This window comes from Gobius niger, assembly GCF_951799975.1.
Source record: "Gobius niger genome assembly, chromosome: 16".
Classification (NCBI taxonomy): Eukaryota; Metazoa; Chordata; class Actinopteri; order Gobiiformes; family Gobiidae; genus Gobius; species Gobius niger.
Genome location: NC_136867.1, coordinates 18,788,701 through 18,812,553, shown reverse-complemented (window position 1 = coordinate 18,812,553; position 23,853 = coordinate 18,788,701). Strand labels below are relative to the sequence as shown.

Sequence of the window (23,853 nt, the reverse complement as noted above, 5' to 3'; positions counted from 1 at the left end):
GTTCTCATAGCCGTGAGTTTGACGCTGACGGTGCAAATCAAAACGATGCACGGAGCTAGCCGTTTTAGCAAGCAGCTAGCATGCAGCGAACCAAAGCATTAGCTTCCGGTTAGCATCGTGGTTAGCATGTCCTCATTCAAATATTATACCACAGGACAGTGTGTTCCAGCTTCAGAAAATGTGAAAACACACACATTTAGGATGAGAGGATTAGGATTCTGTGTACATATCTTGTTCTTTTAACATAGTTTGTTGACTAGACTTGGCCTCTGAAAGACCTGTAGACACGTCCATGTTCCCCTGCAATAAAGGCAGATAACTATGTCTTGAAAAATTACATTTTAAAATAGGGTTGATATGGGCAGTAGCAAGTCAAAATTAAAGCTTCTTGATGCCCTGTAAATGCCCAAATAATAAATATTTTAATAACCTGTAAATTAGTGCACATTTTTTGTCTTAAGATTTGCAAAAATCCATCAGAGGAATTGGGGGAAATATGATAATCTAAAACACATGATATGATAACTAAACACTGGAAAACTGGAATTATCCTGACAACGTATATGCAGAGTCGGAAGGAGCGTTTTTTTCATTAATTTTTGTTGGCCTTGCTCTGAGCTGGTTTTAGCACTGGAATTTCTTCAGTATTTCATGAGAATTCTTCAGCACTTGGACTACCTTGGATGATGCACTTTGAGCCAAAATGTAAACTTCATGGGCGGCTGTACTGTGAATTCTATGTCTGACTTGACAAGATCCTGTTTTAGACCACATTGAATGGGATTTCCTGGTCATTCCTACACATTTTCAGGAAACTGTTATTTATTGTGAGCCAATATCACTCAGTTCGATCGAGGTCCTGTATCTAGTTCACGTTGGGATTACAATCTACCGGTTCATACAACAACACTGTACTGACCGACGAGGATTAGCCCGGGGTGCGTCCCAGGCTGGAGACGGGGACACAGCTGCAAAAGGTGGTCATTGTTGAAAGCATTTTTAGCGTGATTGATGAAGTTTGAACTGAATATAAAAAAAATGCCTGTTGCACAGTTAGTAATGTTATTGTAAAGACATGGTGAAGTTTTGGAGTAACTGCGGTGATGGGCGAAGAAGCCGTGGAATTTTGAGACGCATTCAGAAAACCACGCTCCATGACCACAGGAAAATCGCTCCGAAAGTCGGTAAAGGCCCAGACGCAACGAAGCAAGAAAATGGCACGAAAGCGACGCAAAGAAAAGAGCAAAATCAGGACACGAATTCAGCGCAAGGGAAAAGAGTGCGCTTCAGGTGACAACCACAGACATCAAAATAATTATATATGCAAGCAATGTCTTTGGTGCATCTTTTGTAGTCGCTATGCAGTGGGTTCAGGATATATGGCATTGAAGGATAAACATTTTTAACAACTGAAAAGAAGTGTGTATAATTTTAATGTCAGACTCCTACAAAAAAAAATAGAAACCATTGAAAGAGATCTGAAAACTTGAACCCACTGCTGGTAGATACTATAAATCCATTGCTATAGTAGTAGTAGTAGTAGTAGTATAGTGGTTAGTGGTAGTAAATCAGCTTATTGATAGTGAGCAGCTTATGATCTATATTTTAGGCTGGTCCCACAGTTGACTCTGAAGCGCCGCCTGAACGCGCTCAGCAGAATCTCCGGCACGTGGCGCCGTCGACCAATGGCGTTCCTCTACTGCACACTGACCACCAGAGCTTTGCGACCGCTGGCTAACCGGGTAAAACCTAGTAAACGTGTTTGCATCCATGTGTCTGAGGAGGACTGTGTTGTTCACTAGTGACCATAATCGAGTTTCACTCCAGTGTAGAACAACAGAGGGACAACCAGATGGTCTTCTTCCTTTGCACTTTCCCTCTTGTGACATCACAAAATAGAAATGTGCATAAGGACTTCTTTTGTAGGATGATCTAGAGTGAAATAATCGCTACTTGGGTCTGGGGTTGCTGTAGTTGGTCAAGCTTTTCGAAAAACGTACCCCTCCTCTCATAGAGTTACAGAATATAAGCACTTTCTCTCCATCTGAACCCAACCCATTCATAGTGAACTGCACTTTGAATACAATTGTGTTTTTCTTTCTGCGTTCTTTAGGTGGCGCTCTACCGGTCATTCCCCACTCGGGTGATTTCTCGAGTCTGGGGTAAAATCAACGGTGTGGATTTGCCAACATTTTTACGAAAACCCCTCTATTCGCTCTATATCTGGACCTTTGGGGTCAACATGCAGGTAACCAACGGCAACCAAGTACTGCCTTATTCAGTCAAAGCAGTGTACTGAGAAGTCTTTTGTCCAACAGGAAGCGGCGGTAGAGGACCTACATTTTTACAAGAATCTGGGGGAGTTTTTCAGACGGCGACTTAAACCGGCTGCGAGACCTGTCTGTTCCTCCTCCTGCCTGGTAATTCATTGCTTGATAAATCACTTTTAGCTCTTCTGAAAGTCTCCAATCTGTCCAATCTCGGCTCATTTACAATCTCTTTGATCAAAACTGCGTAACAACAATCCACCAAAGACCCGGTGATGATCCACGAGAAACATAGAAATGGATCCAAGGCACTCTGAATGTAAATAAACAGCCTTTATTAGTTAATTCATGGGACATCGCCAACACTTTTCAACCCACGTGGTCGTCCTCAGGGCTTACAGAGAGCAAAGTGGTGGCAGGTGGTCTTAATAATGCGGGTGGTCACATGAAGCAAACACCTGACCAAATGCATACAATAAAAACCTCACAATTACATTAAAGTTCAAAACAGAAGAAAACCAGACATACTGTATGGAAGAACCGGTACTCAGAGACTGCAAATGTGAAACTACCTTATATACTCTAGTATATTTAGTGCACCGAAGACAACCATGAATCCCAACAAAAGATGACCAATACATGACTAATTAATGGAACAACATTCAACACTCAAAACCACTCTTTGCAAAATTATTATTATATGCACTCAAAGAAAGATTTTTACAATTGTGTTTCAAGTCTATTTCCCCATGTCATCTAAAAGTGGGTTGTTTTTGTCAGTGAATCTGATATTGTTTTTGATATTTAGATCATGTAAATAAGTAAACTTTATTTGTATAGAGCTTCTCACAGACACAAAGTCAAGTGCATCACAGCAAAAACAGATAGGAAAACTTAGATTTTAGAAACATAACAAATGCCGACAATCAGTGGCAGTGTAAGTCGTGATGTCAGCACATTTTGCTTGTACACCCTCCTTAGGCCATTGTTTTTCAAAAGGTTGTAATGTGACTTGAGTGTTGCGTTTGTACCATGACAAGAATGACAAGTTTCATAAAGTGGGCCAAAGCATTCTGAAAAATGTAATTCAATTCATGTTTTCCCCATGTAATTCCAGACCTCTCCAGCAGATGGCAAAGTGCTCCACTTCGGTTCAGTGAAAAACTCTGAGGTGGAGCAGGTCAAAGGCGTCACCTACAGTTTGGAGCAGTTTTTGGGTCCACACAAAGGAAACGGCCAAGGTTAGACCATCTTGTCACTAATGGGACACAGTAGTACCAGGCGTGAGGAAGAGTTGAGCTGTGACCATAGCAAAAACCTAATTGCTTTGTATTATATTATATTCCTGATCTAATGTCACTAAATAATGGAGTTAGAAAAGAAGAGTCTGGAAATTGTGCTTTTTATTGTAATGTCCTGGCCATCGGGTTTTATTAACTTCTATTTCCTGTCTGTGCTCTGATTGGCCAGGTGACATCCTCAGGGACCGCCTCCTCTCGCATCCAGATAACGACCTGTTTCATGTGGTCATCTACCTGGCACCGGGCGACTACCACTGTTTCCACTCTCCAGTCGACTGGTCGGTACAGCTGAGGCGACACTTCCCAGGTAACCCGATTACCGCTATCACATTAACACCAAGCACATCTTCTCCAGTTCAGCTTTACCCAAATCTAAAAGCTTCTCGACTGGACAGCGACAGTGTAACGCCTTATTTAAATGCTAAGGCTACAAAACTGATCATAACTTGTTAGTCGCCGCATTTGTCACTTTTTTGTGGCTTTTTGAGGTGTTTTCTTAGTTCTTTTGTCTGTTTTTGTTGCTTTTTCATCTTTTTTTCTTGCGTTTTCATCACATGTTTATCACCTTTTTGTCGCTCTTTAGTTGCTTCATTGTTGCTTTCTTATCAATTTTTGGCACCCTTTTGCAGCTTTTTTTGTGTGGCTTTTCTTACTTTTTCCATCAGTTTTCTTTGTTGCCTTTTTGTTGCATTTTTGTCATATTTTTGCCACCTTTTGTTGCGTTTTCTTCTTCATCTTTTTGATGCTTTTTTCAAGAAGCTTCTAGATTGGGGTGAAGCTAAACTGGAGAATATGTGCTTGGTTCAGGTGAGGGTTAAGAGATTAACTCCCGCCTGAACCGAGAGGATCTTTTTCCTCACGTCATCAGATTTTTTTTCCATCATCTTTTTGTTGGGTAGTCAAGTCATTTTTGTAACTTTTTTGTCATTTTTTTGTGTGTCATTTTTTGTTACATTTTTGTCATTTTTTTTTAGCACATTTTTGTCTTTTTTTGTCAATTTTTTGGTCAAATTTTTATCACATTTTTGTCTTTTTTTTGTAACATTTTGTAACATTTTTTGTCACATTTTTGTCATTTTTTCGTCATTTTTTTAATCAAATTTTTGTCATTTTTTTGTCACATTTGTGTCATTTTTCGTCAATTTTTTGTCAATTTCTTGTGACATTTTTGCCACTTTTTCATCAATTTTTCGTCACTTTTTTGTCAATGTTTTCTCACTTCTTTGTCCCATTTCCATCATTGTTTTCGTCTCAGTTTTGTTGCTATTTTCACAGCTTTTATCCAGAAGCTTTTGGACTGGGGTAAAGCCAAACTGGAGAAAATGTGCTCGGTTCAGGTGGGAGTTAAGGGGTTAATAGGTGATGTAAGATCCATCTATCCATATCCAAGAAGCCACAATATAGCAGAAAATTACTGACGTCTTCCATCTGACTCTTACACATTTTTGCTAACATGGCCTAAGACAAAAACGCATGGGAAAGTTCAGTTTTTGTTTGAGATCTTCCAAATTTGATCCCATAAATAATGTCTGTTGTAGGTTCTCTGATGTCCGTCAGTCCTGGAGTGGCCCACCGGGTTAAAGAGCTCTTCTGTCTAAACGAACGCGTGGCTCTGACCGGCCAATGGGAACACGGCTTCTTCTCCCTCACCCTGTCGGGGCGACCAACGTGGGCTCAATACGCATCTACTTTGACCCGGTACAAAACCCCACAGCAGCTGAACACATGAACGACCATGTAAGAAAAGGCTGACCTGATATTTAAATAACACCATACGTTTCTTCCTCTTTCCTCTTGTAGGAGCTTCAGACAAACACCCCCAAATACAGAAAAGGCTCCTGTCATGAACACTGTTACCAGGGCGATGAGTCTGGGGTGACGTTAGAGAAAGGAGCGCCTCTGGGGGAGTTTAACCTGGGATCCACCGTTGTTTTAGTCTTTGAGGCCCCTAAAGACTTCAGCTTCAATCTGAAAGCGGGACAGAAGATCAGAGTCGGAGAGGGGCTGGGTCTCTTTTCCTGATGCACATGCTGCATTCAGGTGCAGAGATAAGGATACACACAATGTACATAAAAGCATAGAAGAAGCATGAACTGTCCAATCTAACGTCTGTTTTGACATTGCTTTCTCATTAGGCACAAAAAGATGAGGGCATTTAATGACATTTTTTGAATCGTCCGTCACACACTTTTTGTGACTTTTAGTGGGAGCTTGATTTGTTTACCAGGAATGGCTACTGTTTGACATAACGGCCTTCTCCTTCTGACAAAGCAGTTGTACACAGAATGGATGTGCATGTACTGTCCAGCAGTTTGTTGTGGTTCTCAAACTGTGGTGTAGGAACAATTACTGATCGGTGGGTTTCTAATGATTGTAGACAAAAGGATAAGCAGTTCGATTCCGGTGTATTCCTTGGTTTAGGCCTGGTTTAACTCTGGATTTGTCCTGTTTTTGTCCCCGTTTTGTTTAGTCGTGCATGTTTCTGTGGTCCAGGGGTATGCAAGCTTTATTAGTTCAATTAAGATGCACTTTGGTTGAAAAATTTGAGGTGGTGCTTGGTGTCAAGAAATGGAGAACCACAAATGCATGCCTGTGATTCAGTTTGACTCAATATATCAAAGTCTAAACCTATCATGTTATTTCAGTCAATGCTCTCAATAGCAACGTTCCAGTTGCCTGTAATAATATTGAATGTATGAATGAACTTCTGTTAGTGCTACTAATGCTAGTAAGCCTCTATTGCCTTTCCTGTTTCAAAATTCATACATTTTATAATTTTGTATGCAGCTGTGTTGTATTGGATTCTTGTTGTATGCAGTTTCTAGGTCCAAAAAATATACCGGTGAATATATGTTGATTATGTTTTTAAAGGTACTACTAAATCTCTTGATTGTAAATTAACAGTCAAATGTAACAGTTGTAAATGTTTGTCTATACTTATGTTTATATGTTATTGGTTTCTTGTGTTATGTTTATTTAAAACAAAAACTTCTAATTTATCAGTAAATCCATCCCTGATTCTATGTGTAATTCATACTACAGATTTGGCAAATCCATCCATTTATTTCTGATAATTTTGTGTATTTTGTATAACTGTAATCATAATAAAAAATATTTTTTTTCCTACTTGTTGAACGTTTGTCTAGTGTCTGTTTAGAATAGCAGACATCATAGAATCCCTATCCAGATTTGTCACCCATCAACAACCACATTAAAGGAATGGGTTACAAGCATTAAATTTGACACAAAGTTTAACCATAATCTCACAATTGCTGATTGTCTCAGACTGAATAGGTGTCGTATCCTGTTTCTTACCGCTACTTCAATGTGGTGATCTCCAGTTGCCGCCTTTAATCACGTGCATGAAAAATACAAATTTTACAAGTACAAGTGTTACAAGTTGAACTTGGAAGATACTAGGTGTGACAAATTTGAGAACAAATGTTTAGACCAGTGGAAAAAGACCTACTGTGCATCAAATACTAAAACTTTTATCGAAATTGCCACCTTTTTTTTTTTTCTTTTACATTGTTTGCAATTGTGATTTGCAAAAAATCCATCAGAGGAATTGGGGGACAATGTGATATTCTAAACACATGATATGATAATTAAACACAACAGGAATCTTTTGAGAATGTAGTCAAGTTTTAACAGTCGCAGGGAATAGCCTATAATTTATTGTCTCATCAAATCGTTGTTTCCTCGCTCTCTCATTCTTCAGTCCTGTTTCTTCTTTGTAAGAAAAGGCAGATCTGACTCTTCCCGGCCGCGCAAGGTGTACGGTGCGATCTGTGATTGTGCCACCACTGCACATGGGGCTTTTCAGCCGCCTCACAGAGACCTCCGCTCCTTGACATCGGCCAGTACTACCACGCCCCGCCCAGGACTCGAACCCGAGTTCGGAGTTTACGAGTCCTGAACGGAACGCAGTGAGCCAAATACCGCCTAATAATATGGGCATAACTATGTTAATTATATCATTAACAAATTCGAACGTATCCTACATTCAAATCAAAACGATGCACGGAGCTAGCCGTTTTAGCAAGCAGCTAGCATGCAGCGAACCAAAGCATTAGCTTCCGGTTAGCATCGTGGTTAGCATGTCCTCATTCAAATATTATACCACAGGACAGTGTGTTCCAGCTTCAGAAAATGTGAAAACACACACATTTAGGATGAGAGGATTAGGATTCTGTGTACATATCTTGTTCTTTTAACATAGTAACAAAATCACTGAATCAATAATACATTGATTCAGCCTAATCCTATCTAACACCTTCTGGAACCCTGAAACTCTGAAACCCTGAAACTCATCAAGTTATATCGCTCTGCACGTCCACGTCATTGCGATTTGGCGACCCCAGTGTGTCCACCGGGAATCGAACCGGCGATACGGAAGCCTACGCATTGCCAGCGCAGCTTCCTACCCACTTGACCAAGGCATCGCCGTAATCGGGGCAGTATTTAAAGATGAATGTAGCGACTACTGAATTAATAGAGGCAAAATAAACTACCTTGTTCTTTTATCGTTCTTGTTTCTTGGTTATTATCTTACATTTCCCTCTCGATTGCTTGAAGTCTGGCAGCAAACTTGCAAGGTCTGGCTAAGTGCTCAATCAAGTAGGGTCGGGCGAAAACTCACTTTAAAATAGCCTAATTGTTCCGCCTGACCTATGTCTGTTTACAACAGAATATGAACAAATACAATAATATTGCACTTGGATGCCTACTTGATCACCTTGCTCTTGACTCCGTCTCGCGGTTTTTATATGTGTGCTATAAGCTAACTAGCTAAATCAAGTCAACAACTTGAAAGCTTGGGAACATGTATTTTAAAAACTAGCTTACATCTCTTCCCAAAGCCTCTGGCTTCACGGCTGTTGATGGGAAATGTAGTTTTAAGCAACTAAATGTTGTTTTGCTGGTGCCTCTGCTTCTGTTTTCTTGGCCTGGTTGTTCTCATAGCCGTGAGTTTGACGCTGACGGTGCAAATCAAAACGATGCACGGAGCTAGCCGTTTTAGCAAGCAGCTAGCATGCAGCGAACCAAAGCATTAGCTTCCGGTTAGCATCGTGGTTAGCATGTCCTCATTCAAATATTATACCACAGGACAGTGTGTTCCAGCTTCAGAAAATGTGAAAACACACACATTTAGGATGAGAGGATTAGGATTCTGTGTACATATCTTGTTCTTTTAACATAGTTTGTTGACTAGACTTGGCCTCTGAAAGACCTGTAGACACGTCCATGTTCCCCTGCAATAAAGGCAGATAACTATGTCTTGAAAAATTACATTTTAAAATAGGGTTGATATGGGCAGTAGCAAGTCAAAATTAAAGCTTCTTGATGCCCTGTAAATGCCCAAATAATAAATATTTTAATAACCTGTAAATTAGTGCACATTTTTTGTCTTAAGATTTGCAAAAATCCATCAGAGGAATTGGGGGAAATATGATAATCTAAAACACATGATATGATAACTAAACACTGGAAAACTGGAATTATCCTGACAACGTATATGCAGAGTCGGAAGGAGCGTTTTTTTCATTAATTTTTGTTGGCCTTGCTCTGAGCTGGTTTTAGCACTGGAATTTCTTCAGTATTTCATGAGAATTCTTCAGCACTTGGACTACCTTGGATGATGCACTTTGAGCCAAAATGTAAACTTCATGGGCGGCTGTACTGTGAATTCTATGTCTGACTTGACAAGATCCTGTTTTAGACCACATTGAATGGGATTTCCTGGTCATTCCTACACATTTTCAGGAAACTGTTATTTATTGTGAGCCAATATCACTCAGTTCGATCGAGGTCCTGTATCTAGTTCACGTTGGGATTACAATCTACCGGTTCATACAACAACACTGTACTGACCGACGAGGATTAGCCCGGGGTGCGTCCCAGGCTGGAGACGGGGACACAGCTGCAAAAGGTGGTCATTGTTGAAAGCATTTTTAGCGTGATTGATGAAGTTTGAACTGAATATAAAAAAAATGCCTGTTGCACAGTTAGTAATGTTATTGTAAAGACATGGTGAAGTTTTGGAGTAACTGCGGTGATGGGCGAAGAAGCCGTGGAATTTTGAGACGCATTCAGAAAACCACGCTCCATGACCACAGGAAAATCGCTCCGAAAGTCGGTAAAGGCCCAGACGCAACGAAGCAAGAAAATGGCACGAAAGCGACGCAAAGAAAAGAGCAAAATCAGGACACGAATTCAGCGCAAGGGAAAAGAGTGCGCTTCAGGTGACAACCACAGACATCAAAATAATTATATATGCAAGCAATGTCTTTGGTGCATCTTTTGTAGTCGCTATGCAGTGGGTTCAGGATATATGGCATTGAAGGATAAACATTTTTAACAACTGAAAAGAAGTGTGTATAATTTTAATGTCAGACTCCTACAAAAAAAAATAGAAACCATTGAAAGAGATCTGAAAACTTGAACCCACTGCTGGTAGATACTATAAATCCATTGCTATAGTAGTAGTAGTAGTAGTAGTATAGTGGTTAGTGGTAGTAAATCAGCTTATTGATAGTGAGCAGCTTATGATCTATATTTTAGGCTGGTCCCACAGTTGACTCTGAAGCGCCGCCTGAACGCGCTCAGCAGAATCTCCGGCACGTGGCGCCGTCGACCAATGGCGTTCCTCTACTGCACACTGACCACCAGAGCTTTGCGACCGCTGGCTAACCGGGTAAAACCTAGTAAACGTGTTTGCATCCATGTGTCTGAGGAGGACTGTGTTGTTCACTAGTGACCATAATCGAGTTTCACTCCAGTGTAGAACAACAGAGGGACAACCAGATGGTCTTCTTCCTTTGCACTTTCCCTCTTGTGACATCACAAAATAGAAATGTGCATAAGGACTTCTTTTGTAGGATGATCTAGAGTGAAATAATCGCTACTTGGGTCTGGGGTTGCTGTAGTTGGTCAAGCTTTTCGAAAAACGTACCCCTCCTCTCATAGAGTTACAGAATATAAGCACTTTCTCTCCATCTGAACCCAACCCATTCATAGTGAACTGCACTTTGAATACAATTGTGTTTTTCTTTCTGCGTTCTTTAGGTGGCGCTCTACCGGTCATTCCCCACTCGGGTGATTTCTCGAGTCTGGGGTAAAATCAACGGTGTGGATTTGCCAACATTTTTACGAAAACCCCTCTATTCGCTCTATATCTGGACCTTTGGGGTCAACATGCAGGTAACCAACGGCAACCAAGTACTGCCTTATTCAGTCAAAGCAGTGTACTGAGAAGTCTTTTGTCCAACAGGAAGCGGCGGTAGAGGACCTACATTTTTACAAGAATCTGGGGGAGTTTTTCAGACGGCGACTTAAACCGGCTGCGAGACCTGTCTGTTCCTCCTCCTGCCTGGTAATTCATTGCTTGATAAATCACTTTTAGCTCTTCTGAAAGTCTCCAATCTGTCCAATCTCGGCTCATTTACAATCTCTTTGATCAAAACTGCGTAACAACAATCCACCAAAGACCCGGTGATGATCCACGAGAAACATAGAAATGGATCCAAGGCACTCTGAATGTAAATAAACAGCCTTTATTAGTTAATTCATGGGACATCGCCAACACTTTTCAACCCACGTGGTCGTCCTCAGGGCTTACAGAGAGCAAAGTGGTGGCAGGTGGTCTTAATAATGCGGGTGGTCACATGAAGCAAACACCTGACCAAATGCATACAATAAAAACCTCACAATTACATTAAAGTTCAAAACAGAAGAAAACCAGACATACTGTATGGAAGAACCGGTACTCAGAGACTGCAAATGTGAAACTACCTTATATACTCTAGTATATTTAGTGCACCGAAGACAACCATGAATCCCAACAAAAGATGACCAATACATGACTAATTAATGGAACAACATTCAACACTCAAAACCACTCTTTGCAAAATTATTATTATATGCACTCAAAGAAAGATTTTTACAATTGTGTTTCAAGTCTATTTCCCCATGTCATCTAAAAGTGGGTTGTTTTTGTCAGTGAATCTGATATTGTTTTTGATATTTAGATCATGTAAATAAGTAAACTTTATTTGTATAGAGCTTCTCACAGACACAAAGTCAAGTGCATCACAGCAAAAACAGATAGGAAAACTTAGATTTTAGAAACATAACAAATGCCGACAATCAGTGGCAGTGTAAGTCGTGATGTCAGCACATTTTGCTTGTACACCCTCCTTAGGCCATTGTTTTTCAAAAGGTTGTAATGTGACTTGAGTGTTGCGTTTGTACCATGACAAGAATGACAAGTTTCATAAAGTGGGCCAAAGCATTCTGAAAAATGTAATTCAATTCATGTTTTCCCCATGTAATTCCAGACCTCTCCAGCAGATGGCAAAGTGCTCCACTTCGGTTCAGTGAAAAACTCTGAGGTGGAGCAGGTCAAAGGCGTCACCTACAGTTTGGAGCAGTTTTTGGGTCCACACAAAGGAAACGGCCAAGGTTAGACCATCTTGTCACTAATGGGACACAGTAGTACCAGGCGTGAGGAAGAGTTGAGCTGTGACCATAGCAAAAACCTAATTGCTTTGTATTATATTATATTCCTGATCTAATGTCACTAAATAATGGAGTTAGAAAAGAAGAGTCTGGAAATTGTGCTTTTTATTGTAATGTCCTGGCCATCGGGTTTTATTAACTTCTATTTCCTGTCTGTGCTCTGATTGGCCAGGTGACATCCTCAGGGACCGCCTCCTCTCGCATCCAGATAACGACCTGTTTCATGTGGTCATCTACCTGGCACCGGGCGACTACCACTGTTTCCACTCTCCAGTCGACTGGTCGGTACAGCTGAGGCGACACTTCCCAGGTAACCCGATTACCGCTATCACATTAACACCAAGCACATCTTCTCCAGTTCAGCTTTACCCAAATCTAAAAGCTTCTCGACTGGACAGCGACAGTGTAACGCCTTATTTAAATGCTAAGGCTACAAAACTGATCATAACTTGTTAGTCGCCGCATTTGTCACTTTTTTGTGGCTTTTTGAGGTGTTTTCTTAGTTCTTTTGTCTGTTTTTGTTGCTTTTTCATCTTTTTTTCTTGCGTTTTCATCACATGTTTATCACCTTTTTGTCGCTCTTTAGTTGCTTCATTGTTGCTTTCTTATCAATTTTTGGCACCCTTTTGCAGCTTTTTTTGTGTGGCTTTTCTTACTTTTTCCATCAGTTTTCTTTGTTGCCTTTTTGTTGCATTTTTGTCATATTTTTGCCACCTTTTGTTGCGTTTTCTTCTTCATCTTTTTGATGCTTTTTTCAAGAAGCTTCTAGATTGGGGTGAAGCTAAACTGGAGAATATGTGCTTGGTTCAGGTGAGGGTTAAGAGATTAACTCCCGCCTGAACCGAGAGGATCTTTTTCCTCACGTCATCAGATTTTTTTTCCATCATCTTTTTGTTGGGTAGTCAAGTCATTTTTGTAACTTTTTTGTCATTTTTTTGTGTGTCATTTTTTGTTACATTTTTGTCATTTTTTTTTAGCACATTTTTGTCTTTTTTTGTCAATTTTTTGGTCAAATTTTTATCACATTTTTGTCTTTTTTTTGTAACATTTTGTAACATTTTTTGTCACATTTTTGTCATTTTTTCGTCATTTTTTTAATCAAATTTTTGTCATTTTTTTGTCACATTTGTGTCATTTTTCGTCAATTTTTTGTCAATTTCTTGTGACATTTTTGCCACTTTTTCATCAATTTTTCGTCACTTTTTTGTCAATGTTTTCTCACTTCTTTGTCCCATTTCCATCATTGTTTTCGTCTCAGTTTTGTTGCTATTTTCACAGCTTTTATCCAGAAGCTTTTGGACTGGGGTAAAGCCAAACTGGAGAAAATGTGCTCGGTTCAGGTGGGAGTTAAGGGGTTAATAGGTGATGTAAGATCCATCTATCCATATCCAAGAAGCCACAATATAGCAGAAAATTACTGACGTCTTCCATCTGACTCTTACACATTTTTGCTAACATGGCCTAAGACAAAAACGCATGGGAAAGTTCAGTTTTTGTTTGAGATCTTCCAAATTTGATCCCATAAATAATGTCTGTTGTAGGTTCTCTGATGTCCGTCAGTCCTGGAGTGGCCCACCGGGTTAAAGAGCTCTTCTGTCTAAACGAACGCGTGGCTCTGACCGGCCAATGGGAACACGGCTTCTTCTCCCTCACCCTGTCGGGGCGACCAACGTGGGCTCAATACGCATCTACTTTGACCCGGTACAAAACCCCACAGCAGCTGAACACATGAACGACCATGTAAGAAAAGGCTGACCTGAAATTTAAATAACACCATACGTTTCTTCCTCTTTCCTCTTGTAGGAGCTTCAGACAAACACCCCCAAATACAGAAAAGGCTCCTGTCATGAACACTGTTACCAGGGCGATGAGTCTGGGGTGACGTTAGAGAAAGGAGCGCCTCTGGGGGAGTTTAACCTGGGATCCACCGTTGTTTTAGTCTTTGAGGCCCCTAAAGACTTCAGCTTCAATCTGAAAGCGGGACAGAAGATCAGAGTCGGAGAGGGGCTGGGTCTCTTTTCCTGATGCACATGCAGCATTCAGGTGCAGAGATAAGGATACACACAATGTACATAAAAGCATAGAAGAAGCATGAACTGTCCAATCTAACGTCTGTTTTGACATTGCTTTCTCATTAGGCACAAAAAGATGAGGGCATTTAATGACATTTTTTGAATCGTCCGTCACACACTTTTTGAGACTTTTAGTGGGAGCTTGATTTGTTTACCAGGAATGGCTACTGTTTGACATAATGGCCTTCTCCTGCTGACAAAGCAGTTTTACACAGAATGGATGTGGATGTACTGTCCAGCAGTTTGTTGTGGTTCTCAAACTGTGGTGTAGGAACAATTACTGATCGGTGGGTTTCTAATGATTGTAGACAAAAGGATAAGCAGTTCGATTCCGGTGTATTCCTTGGTTTAGGCCTGGTTTAACTCTGGATTTGTCCTGTTTTTGTCCCCGTTTTGTTTAGTCGTGCATGTTTCTGTGGTCCAGGGGTATGCAAGCTTTATTAGTTCAATGAAGATGCACTTTGGTTGAAAAATTTGAGGTGGTGCTTGGTGTCAAGAAATGGAGAACCACAAATGCATGCCTGTGATTCAGTTTGACTCAATATATCAAAGTCTAAACCTATTATCATGTTATTTCAGTCAATGCTCTCAATAGCAACGTTCCAGTTGCCTGTAATAATATTGAATGTATGAATGAACTTCTGTTAGTGCTACTAATGCTAGTAAGCCTCTATTGCCTTTCCTGTTTCAAAATTCATACATTTTATAATTTTGTATGCAGCTGTGTTGTATTGGATTCTTGTTGTATGCAGTTTCTAGGTCCAAAAAATATACCGGTGAATATATGTTGATTATGTTTTTAAAGGTACTACTAAATCTCTTGATTGTAAATTAACAGTCAAATGTAACAGTTGTAAATGTTTGTCTATACTTATGTTTATATGTTATTGGTTTCTTGTGTTATGTTTATTTAAAACAAAAACTTCTAATTTATCAGTAAATCCATCCCTGATTCTATGTGTAATTCATACTACAGATTTGGCAAATCCATCCATTTATTTCTGATAATTTTGTGTATTTTGTATAACTGTAATCATAATAAAAAATATTTTTTTTCCTACTTGTTGAACGTTTGTCTAGTGTCTGTTTAGAATAGCAGACATCATAGAATCCCTATCCAGATTTGTCACCATCAACAACCACATTAAAGGAATGGGTTACAAGCATTAAATTTGACACAAAGTTTAACCATAATCTCACAATTGCTGATTGTCTCAGACTGAATAGGTGTCGTATCCTGTTTCTTACCGCTACTTCAATGTGGTGATCTCCAGTTGCCGCCTTTAATCACGTGCATGAAAAATACAAATTTTACAAGTACAAGTGTTACAAGTTGAACTTGGAAGATACTAGGTGTGACAAATTTGAGAACAAATGTTTAGACCAGTGGAAAAAGACCTACTGTGCATCAAATACTAAAACTTTTATCGAAATTGCCACCTTTTTTTTTTTTTTTTTTACATTATTTGCAATTGTGATTTGCAAAAAATCCATCAGAGGAATTGGGGGACAATGTGATATTCTAAACACATGATATGATAATTAAACACAACAGGAATCTTTTGAGAATGTAGTCAAGTTTTAACAGTCGCAGGGAATAGCCTATAATTTATTGTCTCATCAAATCGTTGTTTCCTCGCTCTCTCATTCTTCAGTCCTGTTTCTTCTTTGTAAGAAAAGGCAGATCTGACTCTTCCCGGCCGCGCAAGGTGTACGGTGCGATCTGTGATTGTGCCACCACTGCACATGGGGCTTTTCAGCCGCCTCACAGAGACCTCCGCTCCTTGACATCGGCCAGTACTACCACGCCCCGGCCCAGGACTCGAACCCGAGTTCGGAGTTTACGAGTCCTGAACGGAACGCAGTGAGCCAAATACCGCCTAATAATATGGGCATAGCTATGTTAACTATATCATTAACAAATTCGAACGTATCCTACATTCAAATCAAAACGATGCACGGAGCTAGCCGTTTTAGCAAGCAGCTAGCATGCAGCGAACCAAAGCATTAGCTTCCGGTTAGCATCGTGGTTAGCATGTCCTCATTCAAATATTATACCACAGGACAGTGTGTTCCAGCTTCAGAAAATGTGAAAACACACACATTTAGGATGAGAGGATTAGGATTCTGTGTACATATCTTGTTCTTTTAACATAGTAACAAAATCACTGAATCAATAATACATTGATTCAGCCTAATCCTATCTAACCCCTTCTGGAACCCTGAAACTGTGAAACTCTGAAACTCATCAAGTTATATCGCTCTGCACGTCCACGACCCCAGTGTGTCCACCGGGAATCGAACCGGCGATACGGAGGCCTGCGCATTGCCAGCGCAGCTTCCTACCCACTCGACCAAGGCATCGCCGTAATCATTAAAGGCATCGGGGCAGTATTTAAAGATGAATGTAGCGACTACTGAATTAATAGAAGCAAAATAAACTACCTTGTTCTTTTATCGTTCTTGTTTCTTGGTTATTATCTTACATTTCCCTCTCGATTGCTTGAAGTCTGGCAGCAAACTTGCAAGGTTTGGCTAAGTGCTCAATCAAGTAGGGTCGGGCGAAAACTCACTTTAAAATAGCCTAATTGTTCCGCCTGACCTATGTCTGTTTACAACAGAATATGAACAAATACAATAATATTGCACTTGGATGCCTACTTGATCACCTTGCTCTTGACTCCGTCTCGCGGTTTTTATATATGTGCTATAAGCTAACTAGCTAAATCAAGTCAACAACTTGAAAGCTTGGGAACATGTATTTTAAAAACTAGCTTACATCTCTTCCCAAAGCCTCTGGCTTCACGGCTGTTGATGGGAAATGTAGTTTTAAGCAACTAAATGTTGTTTTGCTGGTGCCTCTGCTTCTGTTTTCTTGGCCTGGTTGTTCTCATAGCCGTGAGTTTGACGCTGACGGTGCAAATCAAAACGATGCACGGAGCTAGCCGTTTTACCAAGCAGCTAGCATGCAGCGAACCAAAGCATTAGCTTCCGGTTAGCATCGTGGTTAGCATGTCCTCATTCAAATATTATACCACAGGACAGTGTGTTCCAGCTTCAGAAAATGTGAAAACACACACATTTAGGATGAGAGGATTAGGATTCTGTATACATATCTTGTTCTTTTAACATAGTTTGTTGACTAGACTTGGCCTCTGAAAGACCTGTAGACACGTCCATGTTCCCCTGCAATAAAGGCAGATAACTATGTCTTGAAAAATTACATTTTAAAATAGGGTTGTAGCAAGTCAAAATTAAAGCTTCTTGATGCCCTGTAAATGCCCAAAAAATAAATATTTCAATAACCTGTAAATTAGTGCACATTTTTTGTCTTAAGATTTGCAAAAATCCATCAGAGGAATTCGGGGGAAATATGATAATCTAAAACACATGATATGATAACTAAACACACAGGACTCTTTTGAGCCAAAAATGTAGTCAAATTTTAACAGTCGCAGGGAATATAATTTATTGTCTCATCAAATCGTTGTTTCCTCGCTCTCTCATTCTTCAGTCCTGTTTCTTCTTTGTAAGAAAAGGCAGATCTGACTCTTCCCGGCCGCACAAGGTGTACGGTGCGATCTGTGATTGTGCCACCACTGCACATGGGGCTTTTCAGCCGCCTCACAGAGACCTCCGCTCCTTGACATCGGCCAGTACTACCACGCCCCGGCCCAGGACTCGAACCCGAGTTCGGAGTTTACGAGTCCTGAACGGAACGCAGTGAGCCAAATACCGCCTATTAAAATAGGCATAACTATGTTAATTATATCATTAACAAATTCGAACGTATCCTACATTCAAATCAAAACGATGCACGGAGCTAGCCGTTTTAGCAAGCAGCTAGCATGCAGCGAACCAAAGCATTAGCTTCCGGTTAGCATCGTGGTTAGCATGTCCTCATTCAAATATTATACCACAGGACAGTGTGTTCCAGCTTCAGAAAATGTGAAAACACACACATTTAGGATGAGTGGATTAGGATTCTGTATACATATCTTGTTCTTTTAACATAGTAACAAAATCACTGAATCAATAATACATTGATTCAGCCTAATCCTATCTAACACCTTCTGGAACCCTGAAACTCTGAAACTGTGAAACTCTGAAACTCATCAAGTTATATCGCTCTGCACGTCCACGACCCCAGTGTGTCCACCGGGAATCGAACCGGCGATACGGAAGCCTACGCATTGCCAGCGCAGCTTCCTACCCACTCGACCAAGGCATCGCCGTAATCATTAAAGGCATCGGGGCAGTATTTAAAGATGAATGTAGCGACTACTGAATTAATAGAAGCAAAATAAACTACCTTGTTCTTTTATCGTTCTTGTTTCTTGGTTATTATCTTACATTTCCCTCTCGATTGCTTGAAGTCTGGCAGCAAACTTGCAAGGTTTGGCTAAGTGCTCAATCAAGTAGGGTCGGGCGAAAACTCACTTTAAAATAGCCTAATTGTTCCGCCTGACCTATGTCTGTTTACAACAGAATATGAACAAATACAATAATATTGCACTTGGATGCCTACTTGATCACCTTGCTCTTGACTCCGTCTCGCGGTTTTTATATGTGTGCTATAAGCTAACTAGCTAAATCAAGTCAACAACTTGAAAGCTTGGGAACATGTATTTTAAAAACTAGCTTACATCTCTTCCCAAAGCCTCTGGCTTCACGGCTGTTGATGGGAAATGTAGTTTTAAGCAACTAAATGTTGTTTTGCTGGTGCCTCTGCTTCTGTTTTCTTGGCCTGGTTGTTCTCATAGCCGTGAGTTTGACGCTGACGGTGCAAATCAAAACGATGCACGGAGCTAGCCGTTTTACCAAGCAGCTAGCATGCAGCGAACCAAAGCATTAGCTTCCGGTTAGCATCGTGGTTAGCATGTCCTCATTCAAATATTATACCACAGGACAGTGTGTTCCAGCTTCAGAAAATGTGAAAACACACACATTTAGGATGAGAGGATTAGGATTCTGTGTACATATCTTGTTCTTTTAACATAGTTTGTTGACTAGACTTGGCCTCTGAAAGACCTGTAGACACGTCCATGTTCCCCTGCAATAAAGGCAGATAACTATGTCTTGAAAAATTACATTTTAAAATAGGGTTGATATGGGCAGTAGCAAGTCAAAATTAAAGCTTCTTGATGCCCTGTAAATGCCCAAATAATAAATATTTTAATAACCTGTAAATTAGTGCACATTTTTTGTCTTTAGATTTGCAAAAATCCATCAGAGGAATTCGGGGGAAATATGATAATCTAAAACACATGATATGATAACTAAACACACAGGACTCTTTTGAGCCAAAAATGTAGTCAAATTTTAACAGTCGCAGGGAATATAATTTATTGTTGTTTCCTCGCTCTCTCATTCTTCAGTCCTGTTTCTTCTTTGTAAGAAAAGGCAGATCTGACTCTTCCCGGCCGCGCAAGGTGTACGGTGCGATCTGTGATTGTGCCACCACTGCACATGGGGCTTTTCAGCCGCCTCACAGAGACCTCCGCTCCTTGACATCGGCCAGTACTACCACGCCCCGGCCCAGGACTCGAACCCGAGTTCGGAGTTTACGAGTCCTGAACGGAACGCAGTGAGCCAAATACCGCCTAATAATATGGGCATAACTATGTTAATTATATCATTAACAAATTCGAACGTATCCTACATTCAAATCAAAACGATGCACGGAGCTAGCCGTTTTAGCAAGCAGCTAGCATGCAGCGAACCAAAGCATTAGCTTCCGGTTAGCATCGTGGTTAGCATGTCCTCATTCAAATATTATACCACAGGACAGTGTGTTCCAGCTTCAGAAAATGTGAAAACACACACATTTAGGATGAGAGGATTAGGATTCTGTGTACATATCTTGTTCTTTTAACATAGTAACAAAATCACTGAATCAATAAAACATGAACTAGCCTAACCCTAACTAACCCCGGCTGTTGATGGGAAATGTAGTTTTAAGCAACTAAATGTTGTTTTGCTGGTGCCTCCGTTTATTATGATAGATCCATGGGTGCCTCTGCTTCTATTTTCTTGGCCTGGCTGTTCTCATTGCCGTGAGTTTGACGCTGACGGTGCCGCAGATGCACCCACACAGGAGGAAGGTGAGAGTATTACTAGAATATTACTAGTATTATGGATCTTACTGACACTGTCACTTTGGGGGGGAAAAACTCCACGGCTTTTCTATTGTAGATTCTTTTGTTAAAACGGTTAAGTATCTCTTGAGAATGGGGTAAATGGGGTAAAAGTGAAATGTTAGTAAGATGTGTTAGACTGGGAACAATGTTTGCTCATTCCCCTCCCCCCTTAGCTCAGGTATAACATTTACTGTGGTAGCACCATGGATCTATTATATTAAACTAGCACATGGGTAGCACATGATATTTGCAGGATGCATAATGGACTTTGATGGCTTTATGATTTATGATTAGCCAGTCTTAATCTTTATTGTTCTGAGATGCTGATTAAGTTTGTTTGTGAAATGAAGTCCATTTGGCTTTGTTGAAAATACTTAAAACTAAATCGATTTGGGCTTGGAGGAATGAAACTATTTTACAATTCTTTATGATTGATAAACACCCAAAATGCAGAAAAACTGGCTTCTTTTATAGACAATCTTTACATTGTTTTTCTTTTCAGTAATTATATGCCATTTATACAATTTATAATAATGTTTTCTAAGTAAGATTTCTACACTGTACCCATTTCGTTTGTATTTGCTTAAAAAAATAAAAAATAAAAAAAAGATGGGCGGTACTTACCAGTCACGTGCTCTTCCTCCGGTCAGAGTTCACAAACATGGCCGCCGACTGACCATAACACATATGTCATTTCCCCACGTTTAGATCAAAATCCTGACTTCATTCACTGCGCTATTCTGCGACATTTAACGCTGGGAACATGTTTCAGGCATTAGGCGGGAGGAGCATCCAGGCGGCCCGGCTTTGTGCGCGGAGGAGAGCCGTGGTTGTGGAGTCGATCCGCGGCCGAAAGTCCCGCAGTGACCCGGTGGCCAAGTCCAAAGAGGGGCGCATCAAAACACCTCCACCCGTGGACCCGGTGGAGATGGTGGTCCTGAAGGAGAGATACACCGAGTACAAGCTGATGATGAGTGCGCTCCGGTGGGTTATAGCCGTATAGGGACTGCTTTGTCTTTGTTTTCAGGATCATGCCCTTGCTTTCTTACCATTAGCATTACACGAGTTATGTCTATTGTCCATTTATTTGACCAAGAGTTCTATTAATTTATTAAATCCACTTCACACATGAGTCACAAAAGTCAAATGATCGTCCTTCACGTTGAAAGGAGTGAGGTTAACCTCTTAATCCCCGCCTTAACCGAGTGCATTTTCGCCTGTTAAGCTTTACCGAAATTCCTCTGTTACCATGGAGATCCGCCATCTTTGCAGCTGTTAGCATACGTTTCCATAGACTAACATTAGTTTAGAATAAGTGGAGGAAAAAAAGCTGCGGAACAACTCCGTTAGCTGCTGAGTTACTCCTGGTAAATATATCTAACATGCTGTGGTGTCCAAGTGTTTTAATGTGAAAAGTAACTCCAGTATTTTAACATTTCAAATCTCCATTAGTTTACAATTGCTGCTAATCCCATAATGCCAAGCGATATGACGTCACATTCCCGAATTCTATAGGCCAGTCTAACGCCTAAGACCTACAAAACTCATCTAAATGGAGGTATTTCCCTGTTGCACTTTATTTTAAATGTTTTTTCCTCATTGATTTTTTTTTTTTGGCTGGGTTTTCATCAAATTTTTGTTGCTCCTTTGTGTCTTGTTTGTCACTTTTTTCTGGCTTTTTTGTTGCATTTTCTGTCACTTTTCTGTTACTCTTGTGGCTTTTTTGTCATTTTTTCTTCCATTACCTACACACAATATGCTGTTTCAGACTTTGCATGTGCATTATATTGACTGGTATTGTCTTTGTTTGTTAGCTTGGATTTCAGAGAGGAGGTTCTGAGGAAAAAGTACGAAGCCGAGACGGGATCCATGGCGGAAGAGCGTGCGAGGAAAGAGGCAGAAGAGCACGGGGCCCTGATGGCCTGGAACAGAGAGGAGAACCGGCGCATGCTACAGATCAGGTCAAAAGTTAAAACTCTCTTTAGTGTGCAGTGTTGGTCAGACTGAAGGACCATGTTTGTCTGCAGGATACAGCAATCCAAACCTTTCATGCCTCTAGAAATCCTGCTCAAAGAGATTCCTTGTCTGATGTCATTTATTTTGTTTCTAGGTTGCAGAGGGTTCAAAAGGAGAAGGAGGAAGCTGAGAGAAAAGAGTTAGAGGCTATTCTTGAACTGGAACAAAAACAGCAAGAGTTTATCCGAATGAAAGAAGAGGAAGTCATGCAATTACAGGTATAGTATTTCATCTTAGTGCTATATGGCATGCATCAAACATAAAATAAACAGAAACCTTTTTTTACTATGCAGGAAGAGGCAAAGCATTTCATCACGTTGGAGAACTTGGACCAGCGAATTGAAGAAGCACTGGACAGTCCAAAGAATTACAACTTTGCTGTTGACAAAGAAGGGCGTGTTATCAAACAGACAGTACTCATGTGAACGAAAGAGACTTCTGTCAAAGATGGATGACCTTGGATAAGTCCAGTCCAGTTGTTTGGTCTGAACAAAGGAAAACATGTCTCTCAAGTCAACGAAAGATGCTCAAAATGTAGTTATGTCCATGTCATACCTCATTTTTTTTCTCTAAAACATCAACATTTTGGTTTCAAAACGACTTAAACGAGTACTTTTTTTCTGAATTTTCAGTTCAATCCGTCAGACTTCTGTTTGCTTTCATTGTGGTTATAGTTGGTTTTGTATATATATATATGTGTGTCTAATAATTTTGACTAAAAACCAACATGTTTTCAGAGTGGTTTGTGTCTTTTTGTTCATAAGATAAAGGTACGCTACGCTAACATTTTGTTACGTTTTCCAAAATATCAATATATATATATTATTCCCCGCCTGAATCGAGCACATTTTTCTCCAGTTCAGCATTACCCAAATCTAAAAGCTTCTCGGTGAGCTTACAGGCCAGAGTAACGCCTCATTTGAAAGCAAAGACCTACAAAACTGATTTAAACGGATCTTTTCCCTTGTAATGTCCCTGTGTTTTTACAATCTTTTTCATCTAATTTTTGTCACTTTTTCTTGCTTTTGTTAGACTTTTGTATTGCATTTTCAAAGCATTTTTGCCACTTTTTTCATATCAATGTCACATTTTTGCTTTGCTCTTTTGTGGGTGTTTTTTTTTTAATGCTTTTGTATTGCGTTTTACTTATTGCGTTTTTTTGTCACTATTTTGACATTTATCAAAGACGCTTTTAGATTTGGGTAAAGCCTAACTGGACAAAATCTGCTCAGTTCAGGTCAAAGGTCAAGATTATATCTCTACCATTTACCATTGCGTGTCGTTGCTTGGCCAGTAGTGGGCGCAGTTGTCCCTCAGTTGGGTCTGGAGCAGTGCAGGTGAATTAGCGGCTCATGTTTGACAACGTGCCCCTGAAACCCCCCCTAATCCTCCTCAGTGGAGCGTGACGCTGATGGGATGAAGATGATCGCGTTTGGAGATCAGGTTTAGGCTGAGAGGAGGGCTCACAAGGGCGCTTCAAAATCACTACAATACAAAACTTCGTATAACTGATAACTAATAAGGAGAGGAAGATGAA

At 40.3% G+C, this 23,853-nt stretch overlaps 1 protein-coding gene and 2 pseudogenes across 3 annotated transcripts; all 3 read left to right on the top strand.

Annotated features, from left to right (window-relative positions):
- Nucleotides 1-817: 817 nt before the first annotated feature.
- LOC306975532 (phosphatidylserine decarboxylase proenzyme, mitochondrial-like) lies at nt 818-5,605 on the top strand (annotated as a pseudogene). The gene is made up of 8 exons: nt 818-1,290; nt 1,610-1,742; nt 2,114-2,248; nt 2,319-2,420; nt 3,385-3,508; nt 3,738-3,875; nt 5,107-5,266; nt 5,369-5,605. The product of its transcript is annotated as a phosphatidylserine decarboxylase proenzyme, mitochondrial-like (transcript).
- A 3,733-nt stretch (nt 5,606-9,338) lies between these two features.
- On the top strand, nt 9,339-14,119 carry LOC306975533 (phosphatidylserine decarboxylase proenzyme, mitochondrial-like; annotated as a pseudogene). Its single transcript, XR_013794304.1, has 8 exons — nt 9,339-9,813; nt 10,133-10,265; nt 10,637-10,771; nt 10,842-10,943; nt 11,908-12,031; nt 12,261-12,398; nt 13,630-13,789; nt 13,892-14,119. The product of XR_013794304.1 is annotated as a phosphatidylserine decarboxylase proenzyme, mitochondrial-like (transcript).
- A 6,819-nt stretch (nt 14,120-20,938) lies between these two features.
- mrps26 (mitochondrial ribosomal protein S26) lies at nt 20,939-23,001 on the top strand. The gene is made up of 4 exons (XM_079573117.1): nt 20,939-21,284; nt 22,115-22,261; nt 22,411-22,534; nt 22,610-23,001. The coding sequence occupies exons 1-4, from the start codon at nt 21,064-21,066 to the stop codon at nt 22,739-22,741; spliced, it is 624 nt and encodes a 207-aa protein (XP_079429243.1). The 5' UTR covers nt 20,939-21,063; the 3' UTR covers nt 22,742-23,001.
- The last annotated feature ends 852 nt before the right edge of the window (nt 23,002-23,853 follow it).

What these genes read in the sequence shown, in the direction of transcription:
- mrps26 (XM_079573117.1), top strand. Translation starts at nt 21,064, where the DNA reads ATGTTTCAGGCATTAGGCGGGAGGAGCATCCAGGCGGCCCGGCTTTGT. An exon ending in CGGCGCATGCTACAGATCAG is followed by an intron (nt 22,262 to 22,410) that starts GTCAAAAGTTAA and finishes TTTTGTTTCTAG; the next exon opens with GTTGCAGAGGGTTCAAAAGG. An exon ending in AGGAAGTCATGCAATTACAG is followed by an intron (nt 22,535 to 22,609) that starts GTATAGTATTTC and finishes TTTACTATGCAG; the next exon opens with GAAGAGGCAAAGCATTTCAT.